Below are 16160 nucleotides of genomic sequence, written 5' to 3'. Positions count from 1 at the left end.
GCCCAGAGACTTTGGTTTGTTTTTATTAAATGTACAAAAAATTCCTGGAGAAAATTCAGTACAAAGTGGGATTCAGAATTGTTTTTCCAGGAAAATAATTCTTCCAATTTAAATAGAAATTTGTTTTGCCTTTTCTGCATTGTTTAATGCTGTGTTGAAAAATTATTCCCTATTTTCCCTCCTAGGCACAGTATGAAAACCCACCACATATTTATGCTCTTGCAGACAGCATGTACAGAAACATGATTATTGACAGAGAAAATCAGTGTGTCATTATTAGGTAAGAAAAAGATCTGTAAAAAACATTTTATCGTTTTCTTTTGGCGTTTTGATGTCAAGAAGCAGAAAAGTTTTATTATATCATTAAAAATCTTCTGTGTCCGTGTTCATATTTTGGGATTTTCTAGGGTAGCCAAGTACTTTCTGACTCTCCTTTTTGTTTTCCAGTAAAATCCTCATGATAGTTTAACCACAAGAAATCTCTTACTCACATAGTCCAATGCCAAAACTGCAATAGCTTGAATGACTGCATGAGAGAGATGGATTAACAACTGCAGCAGCCACAGATACTGTTAAATCCAGCAGTCCCACATGGACTGCATTTACCGTGGTCTTTTGTTCCTTTTGGAATTTTGCTTGTGTTCAGTCAGAGACAAAAGGAGGAGAGAGATACTGGAAAATTACTTTTGTCTTCACTGTTAATCTATTTTAATTATTAGGCTGAGGGAATTCACTGCAGAATTATTACTCAACTTTTGTTAATGACAGGCATTATTTAAGTGACAATCAAAGCGAATTTTTGGGACCAGAGTTACACTTTGTTCTCATCTGTGGGTTTTATGGATGGATAAAAGAAAATGTGTGGAGAGCAAGAACTGCAGGATGCTGGAACTGGTACAGTGTGCCTCTCCTGACTTCCCTTCCTGCACAGGGGGTTCTGAGGTTCCCTGTGGAACCCCTGGGGATGCTCTTCACCTGCAGCTTTGCTCCCAAGGCAGGTGACGTGTCCCAGGGGCTGTGCAGTGATTTTACACGTGGTGTAAAGTGACTGTGAACCATTTGCAGCACTGAACTCTGTCCCTCTGAGGGCCCCTCTGGGCCCCTGCCTGCAGCACGGTGCCCTGGGAAACAAAAAGCCCAGAGCTCTCATTCCTGTCACTGAATTGGTCCCTGAGCTAAGTCCTTGTCTTAGGAAAACTGTTCCTGTGCTGAAGTCTACTCGTCACATGTAGTCAAATTGAGACCTGTTAGGAATGGGTAAAATTGGAATTTACTTTGCCTTTTTGCTATTAGCAGCCCAAAGTGCCACAAGTGCAGTCAGATTTTCAGAGAGCTGAGATGCAACTCTGAGATACAGACTCACAGTTTTAATTTCACGTGAGAATTCTTGTGCTTGAATGATGGGTGATGTGCTCTTTGGAATGTGCATTTTGTATGTGCAGAGTGAAATCTCTCTCAGTGTGTGCACAGCCTATTCAAAATCTGCAGGAGTTAATTGAAACCTACTGGGAAACTGAACCAAGAAAAATCACATTGGCCAGGGACATTTCAGAGAGGTTTTTTTCCTTTATACACATTTATTTTTGCTTTGATTATTCTTACTACAAACACTGTAAAAACTGCAGACTAGACTTATAGGTAGTTTTCGTAATGGTATTTGATCTTTTAGCACACTTAGAAATTATTTTTATGAAATCAAGTAACTTGGCTGTTCACAGAACTGTCTTTGCTTGGTTGATATTTTAATAATTTGGACCACGTTTGATTTAAACTGTTTTGATACATCCTACATTTTCTGATTTAATGTCATCACTATTTTTATCGACTAGAGCTGGCTTAAGAATGAAGTTTGTTGAAGTTTGGGATTTGTTTGCTACGTTGTTTTATTGTGTAGATCAGAAGGCACTGAAATTGCTGGCAGAGCAGGAGCTCCCACGTTGCTGCAGCTCTTGAGTGAAATGGATGTTCTAGTTGGCTTTTTGTCTACTACCACTCCATTGATTTCACTTAATAGCTGCCAGGGACTTTACTGCTTCTTCCCCTACACTGATGAGTCTCAAAAAATTGAGATTCAGTTCTGTCTGTCGTCTGTTCCACAGCAGCCTGCTGAGCCTGAGCAGTTCCAAATGAACCTTGGCACTTCACTGAAATGTCATTTTTGCTGTAAAAATTTCTCCTGTGGAAGATGAGTGATGATAACAATATGGTTATTAGGAGGTGCTGTTTGCTTCTCTACTTTATAACTAGACTGAATTTTGGAGTGACTTCACTGAAAGTCCCTGGTGGAACAGGAGGAACAGAGCAATCTAGCACCCAGGTTTTTTCCTTCTTTCCCCCTCTCAAGATGGCAGATTTCCCCCCTAAAGAAAGGTTTGCAAAGAGAGAAGGTAAGAAATAAGGCACAGACTGGACCTATTCACAGTCAGATCAAAAAGACTCCATCTGGCTTATGGTGCACATGGAGCCTCAGGAATGGAGATGCCAGGATGGTGGGGAAGGGGTTGGGACACTCCTGTGTCTCCCTGCCGTGTGGTTTGGGGCACCTGTGGCATCAACCTCCACACCTGGGAGGGGACATGCATTCCTACACACCAGACATGTATTTCTGGGCAGGTGAAGGAAGGTCCCTGCTGTAGTCAGGAATTTTGCCAGGACATTAATTCCAAATAATGCATTTAGACACCGATAGAAAAAAACTCATCCTCTTCAAAAATTCAGTGAATGAACTGGGAAGGCATCTCCAAAAGGAAATCCGGTTCTCTGGAAGGCTGAATTGGTAGCAACCAAAAATAATCTCTTTTCATATGACAATACTAAGTCAAAAAGAAAACCTGTTACCAAACAGCCTTTCTAGGGCCAGGGAAGCCTTTTTCATTAGCTGGGTAATTTCAGCATATATGCATATGTGTTAAGGTAATTCCATATGCACATGTGTAATTAGAGCTGAGGAGCTGGGACCAGTTTTGCATGGCTGTTCAGAGTAAACAGTGAGGTTATTCATGGGCTGGGGCCTGGCTCAGTGCAGGTGCAGGGTGTGCTCAGGTGGGAGGAGGGAGCAGTGCCCATAACTCTTCCCCAGTTTTGTTTGCACTGGGCAGAATTACAGAGAAGTTCACTCATAGCAGTTACACTGGACTTTGATTTCTCCTTGAGTTTATGTTTTATTGAGACACGATATTTAATTTAAACCTTTCTTGAACTGAACTCATAGGTGTCTTCTACAACAGACTGTTGGCATTTCTTCCCCATGTGACATGGCAGCCCTTCCAGACTATCCACAGGGAGTCGTCCAGTCAAGATTTTAATTATGAAGGGTTGTCTCTTGTGGCTTTTAATTCCTTCTGGGCTATCACTGTCCTTTAATTAAGAGAGTGGAGGTTATGATTAGTATTTTTCTATTATGTAGCAAAAAATGTGTTTCTTCAGAATGTTCTTAAGGTTTTACCTTTCTATAAAGCTGAGGACTTTATTTGCACTTTGACTCTCTGACCTCTGCCAGGAGATGTTGCCATTGCTTTAAAGCAATTTTTCTTATTTGTAATTTTAGTTTACATTTTACATTTGTGTGGCAGCCTTTGAGTACAGGGAAACAATGTATGATGACTGCACACCTGAAAGGACAATACATCTTAAATAATACAAATATACATTAATTAAAAGATCATTTACCACCCTGGCTGTTTTTAGTGAACAGCTCATGTCTAGCTTCAGTCTACGAAGTTCAAAATTTCATATGAGATTTCTAGTCAGCTTCTGTATCTGAGCTTTCCAGAAGACTCAAATGACTGATTGTTCTAAAACAAATGTAGAGAATCTTAACTGGAAATATGGTTCGATTTTAATGAGGAAGTGATAGAAAGAGAAGCCTAACCCAATAAAAAAAGTGAGGTAAAAACTCTGATTCAGAAGGGAAAAATGTTTCACTGTAATTATGCTGCTGTAGTTTCTCTGAACATAAAGAAAGTAAATTTTCTATGTAAACAAACTAAAAAGCTTATCCAAACACATCAGAGTATTTTACATATACAGTGTTCTTTACTGGCAGATCCAGGAGGTCTTTATAAATATTTGTTCTTAAAATTTCTGCATTGTCCTGGCAGTGTAGATAAGCATCACTTGTATTGTTCTGCAGCCAGGGATACTGTATTAAATATCACTCAGAAAATTAATTTTAGAGAGAAGAATGATGCTACATATCAGATCTTGCTTCTCTAATCACTGGTTGTATTTCCTCTGGGAAGGAAGCAAGGAGCAAAAAATCTTCCCTCTGCATTTGTAGCCTTACTCTGATCTCAGCTAAGCATTAATTGACTTTGTGGAACAAATTGTCATTTTTCTGAAGTGGCAAATAATGCTAGAAGAAACACTGTGTCTTTCAAAACATTATGTTTTTTGCTAGTGATTGAGACTAGGTGATGTTTTTACTTTTAGCAAGAAAAGTCTCTGAGAAAATTGTCAATATCACAATCCACTTTAAGCCATTATAAGAATTTTTTCAACCTTTAAAAACCTCCGTACTTCAGCACACTTAAAATAATGTTAATAGCAGCAGAGCAGTAAGATATATACAAAAAATTAATAACTGAGCTTTACTGGGGGCAGGATACCATCCCATCAGATAAAGCTACTTTGGCTCATAAATAATGCATCATCTTGTTTTATTCTACTTTAATTGGAGCAATTTGCTGGTCTTTGATCAATAAAGACATAAAACTGAAAAATAGTGCATAAATCTAAATGCATAAATCTGGAAGGCAATCTTTTCAGCCAAGTTAATTTAATAGAAGGGCCCACTTACCTCGAAGCAGAGACAATAAAATGGAGTTATATTCCTGCAGGTCAGTTCTGTGGCAGACGCTGTGGAGTAAGAAATACAAGCCACACTTAATTTGAACAGGGAGGAGAAGGATAATTGATGCATCAAAGAAGATCTTACAGAAAAGTGTAATGTTTTTAGTGTGTGCTAAATAACACCTGATCAAATTAATTCAGTGTTTGGCCTCAGATCTCCCTCTGTATTCATTTGGAAACTGCACATATAAGCTCAGTCTCAAATGGTTTGTTTGGTTTTACAATAGGATGAGCAAATTTACTACGAGCAAATTTTCAAGAAATGTAGTTTTAATTGTTGAAGTATTGCTGTTTTGAACTTCTAAAACCAGTTTGCCATTCAGCCAACTCTACCCTTGTGAATCTAGTAGATACAGACTTTCTTCTTTGTGTCTGGGAAAAGGTGACTTGGAAGAATAATAATATTCATGGTCTGCACTTCACAGATGGATGATGAAGTACTTTTTCACCTTTTCAAGTTTTCTATTTGCTCTTTAAAACTGCCATCGGGAGAAGACAAAAGGAGGAAAACATTTCTGGGAAAATAATTTTAAAAAGCCTTTCAAGTATTTCTGTACCGTTTGGAAGCTTTAAAGATGTGAAATGATATTTGCAGCTTGGCAGTTTGGGGAGTTTTTCCAGAATTAAACCTTTGGAAATGTCTCTATTACTCATGTTGATAAGGAGCTCTGAGTTGTTCGTTCTCGGCGAGTCCTTTTCCTGGGCAGGACACGCTGATGTTTCTCTGGCAGACACAGCTAAAATTTGTGGGGGAAAAGATGTGCATTTGATCCACATCCAGGAACAAGTAGGCACAGGATGGAAGAGTCAACAACTTCCACTGAAATTATTTAGGGACTTAAAGACAACACAGATTTTCACACAAGGAAAAACTCTTTCAACTGTCTTTGAAACAACGTTGAAGCTGACACTGAAACAACACCCGTGCTCTGGGGTGGTTTTGTGTTGGTATAGTTATCCAGGTCGTAGTAAATTCATTAAGGTCAAAGCTGACTTGCACCAAGATTTATATAAGTCTGGAGGAATTTTGTTGAAATGAACCTCTAAGGGATGAAGTAAAGTGTGAGGTTGGATTGTCTGCCATGCCAGGCTTCTTTCCCTTTTGAGGAGCTTACTGATTGCAAGAAGGCAAAGCTACTCATGTTGTAAACATTATTCACCATCGAAGTGAAATATTATAAAGGAAGGAAGGAATTGTGAAACCCAGTATGGACTATTAAGACTTCTTGTACCCTTGTGTCAAGAGGCATAGGAACAGGAAGGCAGTTCTTCCGTCATTCAGGATGTGATTAATAATGCCTCATTATTTCATTCAGGAACACCTAAAACAAAAGACCCCTAAAATGAAGTAGGTGTCTGGCATGGCATTCACAGCTTGGATTTTCAAATTAGTTTTTGTGTTAAGATCTGAAATCCCACTAAATTTAGATGGGAATTGAGTTCTTAGCACACACGTTCTCTTTCGAGCATCTTGGTTTAAGTAGATGTTTCTCAATTTACAGTTTTCTGACTCTGGAGTCCCCCAGAGATTCTGATGTGCAGGATGATGTCTTCAGAATTTTGTATTCACAAACATATCCAAGTGCCCTTCTACAACACTGTATCACAGTCTATATATTACCAGTTTACCCAGTGTAAATATGGTTTCTGTTCTTAAGGTACCTGGCCTTGACTGGACAAGGTGAACCTCAAATGACTCCATTCAAGAGTTACTTCAAAACTAATGTATATTTTTGTGTTTCTTTTTCTGCAGTGGGGAAAGTGGTGCTGGAAAGACTGTAGCTGCTAAATATATCATGAGTTATATCTCCAAAATTTCAGGAGGTGGCCCTAAAGTACAGGTGAGTTGAGACAGAGTAATACTGAAGCATAAGCATAGTCTAAAGATTGGCCTCAGAGGGGAAATGACAAAGGATGTCTTGGCAGACTCTGGCAGATAAGGGGCACATGACCCTGGAAAATTGTGGGTGAGCAGCTGGAAATACATCCCAGCACCCAAAGCAGAGCCCCCTGAAGTGGCCAGTGCTGCTCCCTTGGATGCCTGGGATGGGAGCCCTGGGAGTGAGAACCCCAGACCCAGAGCCAGCTCTGCTAGAAGTGGTGTAGCTCTCATGCTGAATTACACCTACAGGCTTTATTTATTTTTTTTTTCAGTTAAGTGGTAAAAGGTAATTTAATTATTGTTCTTAACCAGATAAAGAACAACAACCTATCTTCTTTTATAAATTATAAATGTGTGGATTTTTTCCTCCTGTGTTGGCATTTTATTGAAAACTGGACTGGCTTTTTGGGTTTTTATTACTTGCTTTGCATCTCTCATTGGTGTGTATACATCAAAGAGCCACAGCAAGAACATCATCTTTTTTTATGAGGTTGTCTAGGCAAACTTGGAGTGTCTGAAAGCTATCTGAAACAAAAAATAGTGCTTTTATTAATAACTATGCTACTGATGTCTGCTCTACCTATCAAAACCCATGAGCTAAAGCTAATTGAGTGAATTAGCCATAAAAATTCCCTTAATGACATTATGATGTCACTTCTGGACTGGCAGGCAGTGGTGGGTAGGTAGTGGCTGCTTTTACCAGTCCACTGTTCTTGAGTGCTTACTGTGACTTTTGCTTTATTTGCAGTCTCTGATGTTGAGTGTGTTCTTTCTGCTTAGTTTTGTGCAGCAGTGATGCTGGGAACATTGCAGAGAGAAATTCAGTAACCAAGAGAATGATCCAGAGAAAGTATGCACTGTGTTATTTTTGGAATAAATATAATCATAGTTTAGAAGTAAATATTTTGTTTTAGTTAAAAGATTCCAACTTTTTGTACAAAATTAAAAAATGCTCTTAGTTATGACAGAGTAAGAGTTGATGAAGTTGGTAAGTTGCCTTGAACATTTCTTTTGAAATAAAATTCCATCTTCTTTTCACAACCCAGCATGCATTGGGGTTTTTTCCAAAACTGATGTTTTCTCCATATTTCCAGCTCCTAGGATCAGATACAGAGACAATAGTAACACATTATATTGCTTTCTAGGGCAACTAGATAGCAGCATCATTGATCCCAAAACAGATTGCTGAAGCACTTGCAGATTCCTAAATGTCATGCTGCTGTGACTTCTTTGGTTGTGGATCCAGACCCTCAAAAAGATTTAAAATCTCCTGTGTAAAAAGGAAATGGTTTAAAATGAAGAAGATGGAAAAAACAGATCAGTTTATTGGCTGTGTTGCTTGGCAGAACAATGAACAGAAGAACCAGGTTTTAGCCTCAAGCATTTTGTTCAGTTTTGTAGGATTTTCCTCAAAAAGTAGAAACTAGAAGCTGTGAAAAAAAATGGTTAGATTCTACTCCTTATCTGATCAAGAGGATTTTTACAAAGGGAGGATTTCTTGCCTTTTAAATATATAATTTAGATGCCATGGGGTTTGTTTTAGAAAATCTGTAAGAACTTTTAAAATGTCTGTTTCTGAACTTGTATTTCTCTTGTTTCCTAAAATTTTAGCATGTTAAAGATATTATTCTACAGTCCAATCCTTTACTGGAGGCTTTTGGGAATGCCAAAACTGTGAGGAACAACAACTCCAGCAGATTCGTAAGTCCCTCACCCCTAGAGGTTACTTTGTTCTTCCAGCCTCTGTGCTGTTACACAGACAGTGTTCAGGAGTATAATGTAAATTGACTACAAGTGAGGTAAATCTAAGTCAAATATAAAGCAAAGTAGATGTCAAGAGGCTTCTGTTTCATTCTGTATAGGTTGCATACTTTTTTCTCTTACAGTATGTACTGGTCACAGTTTATAAAATAGCAAGTTTTCAGCCTTTACTAATACATGGGGGCTGTATGTAGGAATTGCCTTCAGTCTGTCATTGTAAAACAGTCAAGATAATATTGTGCAGTTACTGTTCACTAGATGACATACTGTGGGTTCTGTTTGAGAAAGTTACACAGAGGCTTTAAAAATCTGAGATGTGTTCCTCTGTTCAGGTGAGTGTTAATGCAGTTAATGTCTCCCTGAAAGCAGGAGATTGTGGCTTCACCTTGCTGCCAAGCAGAGCACAGTTTGCTGTTGGTTGTAAATCTGTTAAATTGACTTGCTGTATAGATGAGCCTTATGGTTTCCTTTATACTAGGCAAGATTCTCAGCAGTGAAAAGAAGCCACTGACCTCCTCTCTACATTTGCATTAACACATGATGAATTGTCCCCAGTCTGGAGCTGTGTAAATGCAGAATGAAAGATATATGATGGTTCATGAATCTAAACTTGGCTTGTACCTTGAGGCAGCTGTGCCACTGCATCCATAAAAGAGAAATATCCCAGTTACCTTGCTTGGGATACAGTAGAAATGCAGGATTTCAAATTTGCTTTTACTAATCCTTTAACAGCTTTAATTATTTATTGCAGGGGAAATACTTTGAAATACAGTTTAGCCCAGGTGGAGAACCAGACGGAGGGAAAATCTCCAACTTCCTACTGGAAAAATCTCGAGTTGTAATGAGGAATCCTGGAGAGAGGAGTTTTCACATTTTTTACCAGGTCAGAAGGGTATAGATCCTTTTTGAGTTATTTAAAGTATCCAGGACCCATTTTTCCTTTTGATTGAAAAGTCATTCTCAGAGCAGTGATATTACTGAGTACACACTCCCAGAGGTAACCTGGCACTGCTGGGAAGCTCCATGGCATGTTAGGACAGCACTTGACACAGACATTCCTGACTGCCTTTCAGCTCCAGAACAAAAGTACTTCATCATTTCAAAGGCCTTGCTTGGAAATTCGTTGTGAGCTCCCATATGGAGAAGTCTAGCAGAATATAATAGAAAATGGGAACTTTTCAGCAGATTTCTTTTGAAGCTGGCCTATATGTATATATAGAGAGGCCAGTTTATATATATATATATATGTATAGACAGAGAGATATTTGATTCTCAGTTAAGATTTCTGGGACATTTGGGACAATACTATTTGTTCATCCCACCAAGTATCCCTATTTTTTGTGTTTCAAAAGGCTTAGCTGGCCTTCACTGGTCCTGGACGTGCACAGTCCTTACCTGCTCAAGTGCTGTTGATCAAGCTCTACAGACCTGAGGGCAAATTCAGTGCATTGGAAGGGTCTGGGAGCAGCTTCACAGAAAACTGAAGTGCCATTGCCAGGGTGGAAGGCTGAGTTGGAACTGGAATTGCTCCAGGAGTTGTGTTCTCCTCTTCCAAGGAGGATGAACAATTTGCTCTGTCCTGCTGATTTTCCTGTGGCTTGGAGAGTTTTTTTGACACAGGAATTTAAAAGACCATGGGGTTTTGACAGTTCTGTTTTGAGGTTAGGTCATTCCTTCCTGTTGCAGTGCAACACTTCCAGTGCACAACTGGGTGGACTTTACAAAGTTCTGAGGAGCACAAAGAGTGTTTGTCCTCACAATGGGAGTCACAGACAGTGCTTCCTTAGGATGCTTTCAACTCTGCCTGCCTTGCAGTAGGCCTGGAAAACTCATTGCTCCCAAGGATTTAGGTAATACATTGTAGATTGGAAAACCCACTTTACCTGTTCTTTTTGAGGTAGAGATAATGGAAGGCATTCAAGTCAGTCATATTTTTTGCTTTTTATTAGATGTGGAAGTTAGAATTAAACCATTCCTGGGAATAGGATTGAAAATCTGATCTTTTGGATTAAACAATTACCAAAACACAGGAAGGATACATACCTGGCACAGCACTAGCCATACCTCTCCCAGTAATTTCAGGCTCAGTCACCTGTTTCTGCCTGCCTCAGCTCTGCTGAAGATTGTTGTATGATACCTAATTTGGAGATTTTTTATTCTGCAGCTGATTGAAGGGGCCTCCTCAGAACAAAAAAGCGTTCTTGGCATCACCAGCATGGACTACTATTACTATCTGAATCTCTCTGGGTCCTACAAAGTCGATGACATCAATGACAAATCAGACTTCCAAGAAACACTGGTGAGTTCTTTATTGTATGATTTGCATAGTGATGGATGTATGTTCATTTCTCTGCCCATCTGTAGCAAAGACATTGATGTATTAATGTGGGAATGAGAAATTAATGTAGGTACAACTCATCCTAATTGTATTTTGCCCTGGGGGAGAGGTATGTTACCCTGAAGACAGACAGCTTTTATAGAAAGGCGTTTTGTGTTTCAGTTTGTTCTGTTTCAGAAGGGTGCAAAGTTAACAAAATTTAATTTGGTGCAGATAATCTGCAGTATGAAAAATGTGGGAATGCAAACACAGTGAGGGACTTCCGTTAGAAGAAAATACAAAAGCGTGCCCTGTTTTACCTGAAGTCTTAGTACTGACTGACCTTCCATGTTTATTTACAACAGTGTGGCTGAAAAGCTGGAGACAGGGACTGTGAAAACACAGATCAGGGACCTTTATCCAGTGCTGTTGCCAGTTCATTGTGTGACCTGTCAACTTGTTGATCTCCTGTTATTAGTAATTTACTTTTTAAAATAAGGGTGGTAACACATTTATACATGTGTTATATATGTAATTTAAAGGCCTAAAAAAGATAATTGTTACTATTATTTTTTAGCTCATCTGGTATTTTAGAAAAACAGTCAGTTGAGAAGACATTCTCTACGTTATACTCTGAACTCCAAACCCCAGTGTTGTTGTGGATTATTTTCTACTAAGTGGCTGAAATTCACAGCCCAAGACAGAGACTGTGCTGCTTTTTAGAGTCATTCAGCACAGCTTAACAGTTCTTAGTGTCTCAGAGGATAAACTGTCTGTGTAGAAGGAATAATATCATTGTCTTTTAGGTTCACTGTTTCCATTTTGCAGTGAAGCTGTTTTTAGTATGACACTTCAGAGCAGGTGTTTGTTTTTTAATAATTTTATTTTTTCCAGAATTTATTTTGTTAATACATCTTCTAAGCAGTGTAGATGCTTCTGTATTTAATTAAAAAAAAATACAAAAATGCTGAAGTAGGACATCTGGTATCTTCTGGAACTTCGGGGCAGGCTGAAATGAAATTTGGTTGCCTTAGGAATTTGGACTGCTTTGAAAAGCTCTAGTTTTTATCATCAAAATTTAAAAAAAATTTCTAAGACAGGAGTATTTGATTCCATTTTTTTGTTTGTTTGTTTTTCTTCCCAGCATGCAATGAGTGTGATTGGGATCTTTGGAGAGGAACAGAATTTGGTACTGCAGATAGTGGCAGGAATTCTGCATTTGGGAAACATCAGCTTCAAAGAAGTTGGCAACTATGCAGCAGTGGAGAGCGAGGAGTGTAAGTACCTCTGGAAACTCTTACAGGAGCAGCAGTGGGCTGCAGCCCAGATGGCACAACTGCAATTCAGAGCTGCTTATCCAAACACAGTGGGTCGTTTCTTAGAGTAAAGGCTGCCAGTTTAGGGTCTCTTCCAAAACCAACGGTGCTGAGGCCCCTCTTTTGTCTTGTAAAGTGCCACTGACTTAGGGGGAGGAAGATTTTGCATTTTGAATATAAGAAATCCTGTTCCAACCTTAGAGCATGAAATAACAGACATTGCAAGAAATACTTTCAATCAGGCTTGAACTCTGCTCCTTTCAGTGCATCAGCACACATTGATGAAACACTGGTTCCTTCTGTGGTTTGTGTGACCTCAGTGTCCTGTGAAGGCAGGTACCAGTCTGTACCAGGGTATCCCTGCTCTCAGGAGGTAGTTGGTGCCCAGGCATACAAACGTGTGTATGTGTGCCTTGAAAACAGAAATCCAGAACTGAACTGAAAAGCAGAATTTGCATACTGCAGTTATGTTTCCTGTCTCAAAATTCTCAACCAATACCTCACTATTAAACACTATTTCTTTACAGTTTCATTTTCCACAGTGCCCTGTCCTTGCATCCCTCCCCCCATGATGCTGTTCTATATCAGCACAGCCCACAGGAGCAAGATGTTGGAAGATTAATGGTTTTAAACATTTTTATCATGATTTATACCTTGCATCTAATGTTGATTTATGCTACCTTGATAGTTTTAGGACAGAATGGATAAGCACAACATATACAGTACCCAATACATTCCTGTCTTTTCTCTTAACCCTTAGTTCAGAATGGGCTTGTGTTTAGGAAAATTGCATTTGTTTAGTTTTTGGTAGGTTAGTTATGAGTAAAGTATCTTGTGCAGTCAACTTCACACCCAACTAACTGTATTAGTACTCTCCTGCTATTTGTTTTAAGAAATTGGGAAATAAAAATTATTAATTTTTAACCTTACTATCCTCTCAAATTAAGAAATTAAGTGAACCCAAAGAAAAACGTTTTGTGGCATTGTATACATCCAGAGAAAAGTATAGGATTTTTTTATATGCTTTAGGATTTTTTTATATGCTTTATGATTCCAAATGAGCTACTGTGCTTCCATTTAAATCACAGTATTTAATGTTTAAATGAAATCAAGGCATTTAATAGCCAGACAAGATAGAGACAATGTGTTGCATCAAAATAACAAACAGCAAAGACATGGATTGAAAACAAATTATTAAAGCTGAATGTATTTCTGTGATGAGCCATGTCCACCACGTTTCTACTGCTCACTGGGATATAAATATAGATGTTGTGTATGAATAATACATAGAAAAAAATTAGAAGTAGAATGAATATAGAACTTATACATAAACATAATGATTTTAAAGAAGCCAGAGAAGATATAGCAATGTCTAGTGAAGTTTCTGCATTAGAAAGATGAAAGCTGGGCTCATTTCTCTTATCCATTAATCCTCCCCCCAGTTTACTGTTTGTCCTAGTCAACTAAATAGTACAGCATTTATAGCCTGGGTAGCCACAGAAGACAGAACACAATGAAAGACCGCTGATCATTTATGCTTTGTGCAAGTCTGAAAGAATAAAAAGTTTAGGAATTTGCTCAACAGTGTTCTTGTTGCTATACAGCCAATTGCAGAAAAACATGCAAAGGCCACTGAAGACTCTAATCTCTTAGTCTGAGTCAGAATCAAATCTATACAGACTATTCTTGACAGACATTTAGACAAGTAAGTCTTTAAAACTGGCAGTTTTTCCTGTTACAGTTCTTGATTATATTAATAGTTGAAAAAAGTTCTTCTTATTTATTCTTAATCTTCCATGTTGCAAATCACAGCAAATACTACTACTGCTCTCCTGGATGCAGAAAAGAATTTAAACCATCCCTCTTTACACTTGCATTGTATTGAAAAAGTTGTTTTACACTTTCTGAAAACTCCATGAAGTGAACCAAGGCTTTTCTTCACAATGTGTATTTAAAACTCTTCCACTGAATGCTGCTGATTACTCTTTGAGGATCATTTTTTTCAATTACATGCATATCCTGCTTTATAATAATTTCCAGACTGTAATTTTATGGTCCCTAAGTAGGGAAAATAATCAGGCATCTTAAGAATGTGAAGTTCTATGGAGTCCTGGCCAGCTACTCTTCCCTTACAGTAAATCATTAGCACTATGAAGGAAGTCTCTGAGCTATGCATGATGGTTCTTACCATTACCCTGTCTGCATAAATTCTTACCAGTAGTATTGGCTAAGCACTTTTCCTGGCATCTTTACAGTATATGTGAGCATATTTGGTCTGTAATTGCCTACATTCTTTTCCATTTTAAAGCATATGATGATTGACCTTTTCATGTGCTCTTCCATCTGAGTTCTCAGTGAATTACATGAGATGTTGCCAGTGACTCAACTTTGGTTAGGTGTGTGGTTCCTAGTACCCTAGAGTAAATTTAATCACTTTGCTGATGGTAATAAATCAGAATTCAGAGAGCTGGTGGTTATTTTCAATTTTAAAAATAATTTTGGATTAATGTACTGAAGTGTTTAGTGAGTTCATGCTGTGACATACAGATATGTAAAGCACTGCCTTAGTGATTATTTAACACCCTCCTCACACCAGTAAAGTAGATCTGAAACCAATGGAACATGCAGGAAACACTGTTAGAGGATTATGTGGTTTAGTGGAGGTGCAATACCAACTCCAGGAGTTACCCTTGGGAGCTATTTCCATATGCTTTCAAGATGTTTCTCTTTTTCCATTCCTGAAGGTGTGTGACACCTGCAGCTCACATCTGCACCACGTGCTAAGAATGCAGAGAGTACTGGACTTGTGGCTGCTTGTTGCACAGATGCATTTTTGTGCTTTACTTTTAAACAAGGGAAAACAGAATTTGCAAAGTACTTACAGAATGAGAGATTAAAAAAATAAAACCAAGTAAATGGCAAGGCAATTGAAAAGTTTTTGCAATGTCCTAACTTACAGGAGGAAAGGGAAAGAATATTAGGAAGCAGGTAGCCTATTTTTTCTTATTCTTTAAACATTTCATGTTTTTACAAAGAACTTTCAACTTGTCAATTTTATTTAATGTGTGAGCTCTCCATGTTTTATTTCCATCTTCTCCCAGAGTGATTTGTTTGAACCACATAGTTCAAAGTTATGACCTAAGGCAGCTTACATGTTTGAAGGACTGAAGGTACAGAAATAGCTGACTATTTTACTTCAAGGTGCTTTATCTTAATTGAAATCCATGCAAGTAAAGAGCTGAAAATGTCCTTGAGGAGCATAGGGGAAATTTTGACAACCTAAATTCCTCTTCTTTTTCTTTTTAAGCTGCATGCCCCATGAGTTTTGTTGTTAGTAGAGATACAGTTAATTTTTTTCCTTTGTTCTGTATTTAGCCTGTAAGTCATAATCCAGCAACCCTGATCTTTCTTGCAGTTTTGGCTTTCCCTGCTTTTCTCCTGGGAATTAACCAGGACCGCCTGAAGGAAAAACTGACCAGCAGACAGATGGACAGCAAGTGGGGAGGCAAATCTGAGTCCATCCACGTGACCCTGAATGTGGAACAAGCCTGCTACACCAGGGATGCCCTGGCCAAGGCCCTTCACTCCCGGGTGTTTGATTACTTGGTGGATGTAAGTTGGACTTCCTTGATTCTACTGAAGTATCAAAACCAGTACAAGTGCAGCAGGAATGTTCCTTACAGTGCTTTTCTTGTCTGTCATTTCTTTGGCCTGGTGTGTCTCTTTGCCTAAACCTGCCCAGGGCAGTGGGAGCCTGACCACGGGGATCAGCCCCAGGGCACTGATGATGTGGCAAATGTGACACGTTCTTTGCAGCAACGAGCTGTGCTTTCAGTCTCCTGCCATGAGTGTCCCCTGGATACTCTGACATCTCCCTGGTAGCATCCATACTGCTCAGAATCTTACTTTCTCCTATGTAGTTGAGCAGAATTAGTGGATTATGATCCCCTGCTCTCTCATCCTGCAAAGAGCTCCTTCGGCATCCAGATGTGGCAGATGACCAAATTCCATTCTTCATGCTAAAGTACTGCCT

At 38.8% G+C, this 16160-nt stretch overlaps 1 protein-coding gene across 3 annotated transcripts in view; it reads left to right on the top strand.

Moving 5' to 3' along the window:
• MYO1E (myosin IE) overlaps positions 1-16160 on the top strand; it is a 110916-nt gene that overhangs the window by 65330 nt on the left and 29426 nt on the right. For all 3 annotated transcript variants that reach the window (XR_001920282.2, XM_018069830.2, XM_018069831.2), the window contains exons 4-10: positions 186-280; positions 6605-6692; positions 8345-8434; positions 9246-9377; positions 10659-10793; positions 11956-12088; positions 15543-15739. Coding sequence is in view for 2 of the 3 variants with exons in the window: in XM_018069830.2 (XP_017925319.2) it covers positions 186-280; positions 6605-6692; positions 8345-8434; positions 9246-9377; positions 10659-10793; positions 11956-12088; positions 15543-15739 (870 nt within the window). In the remaining variant the exon portion in view is untranslated. The remainder of the gene's footprint in view (positions 1-185; positions 281-6604; positions 6693-8344; positions 8435-9245; positions 9378-10658; positions 10794-11955; positions 12089-15542; positions 15740-16160) is intronic.

The sequence above is a fragment of the Manacus vitellinus genome, unplaced genomic scaffold (assembly GCF_001715985.3).
Source record: "Manacus vitellinus isolate BGI_N305 unplaced genomic scaffold, ASM171598v3 scaffold_16_pilon, whole genome shotgun sequence".
Lineage (NCBI taxonomy): Eukaryota > Metazoa > Chordata > Aves > Passeriformes > Pipridae > Manacus > Manacus vitellinus.
Note: the sequence above shows the minus strand (reverse complement) of the source record. Positions and strands in the feature narration are given on the sequence as shown.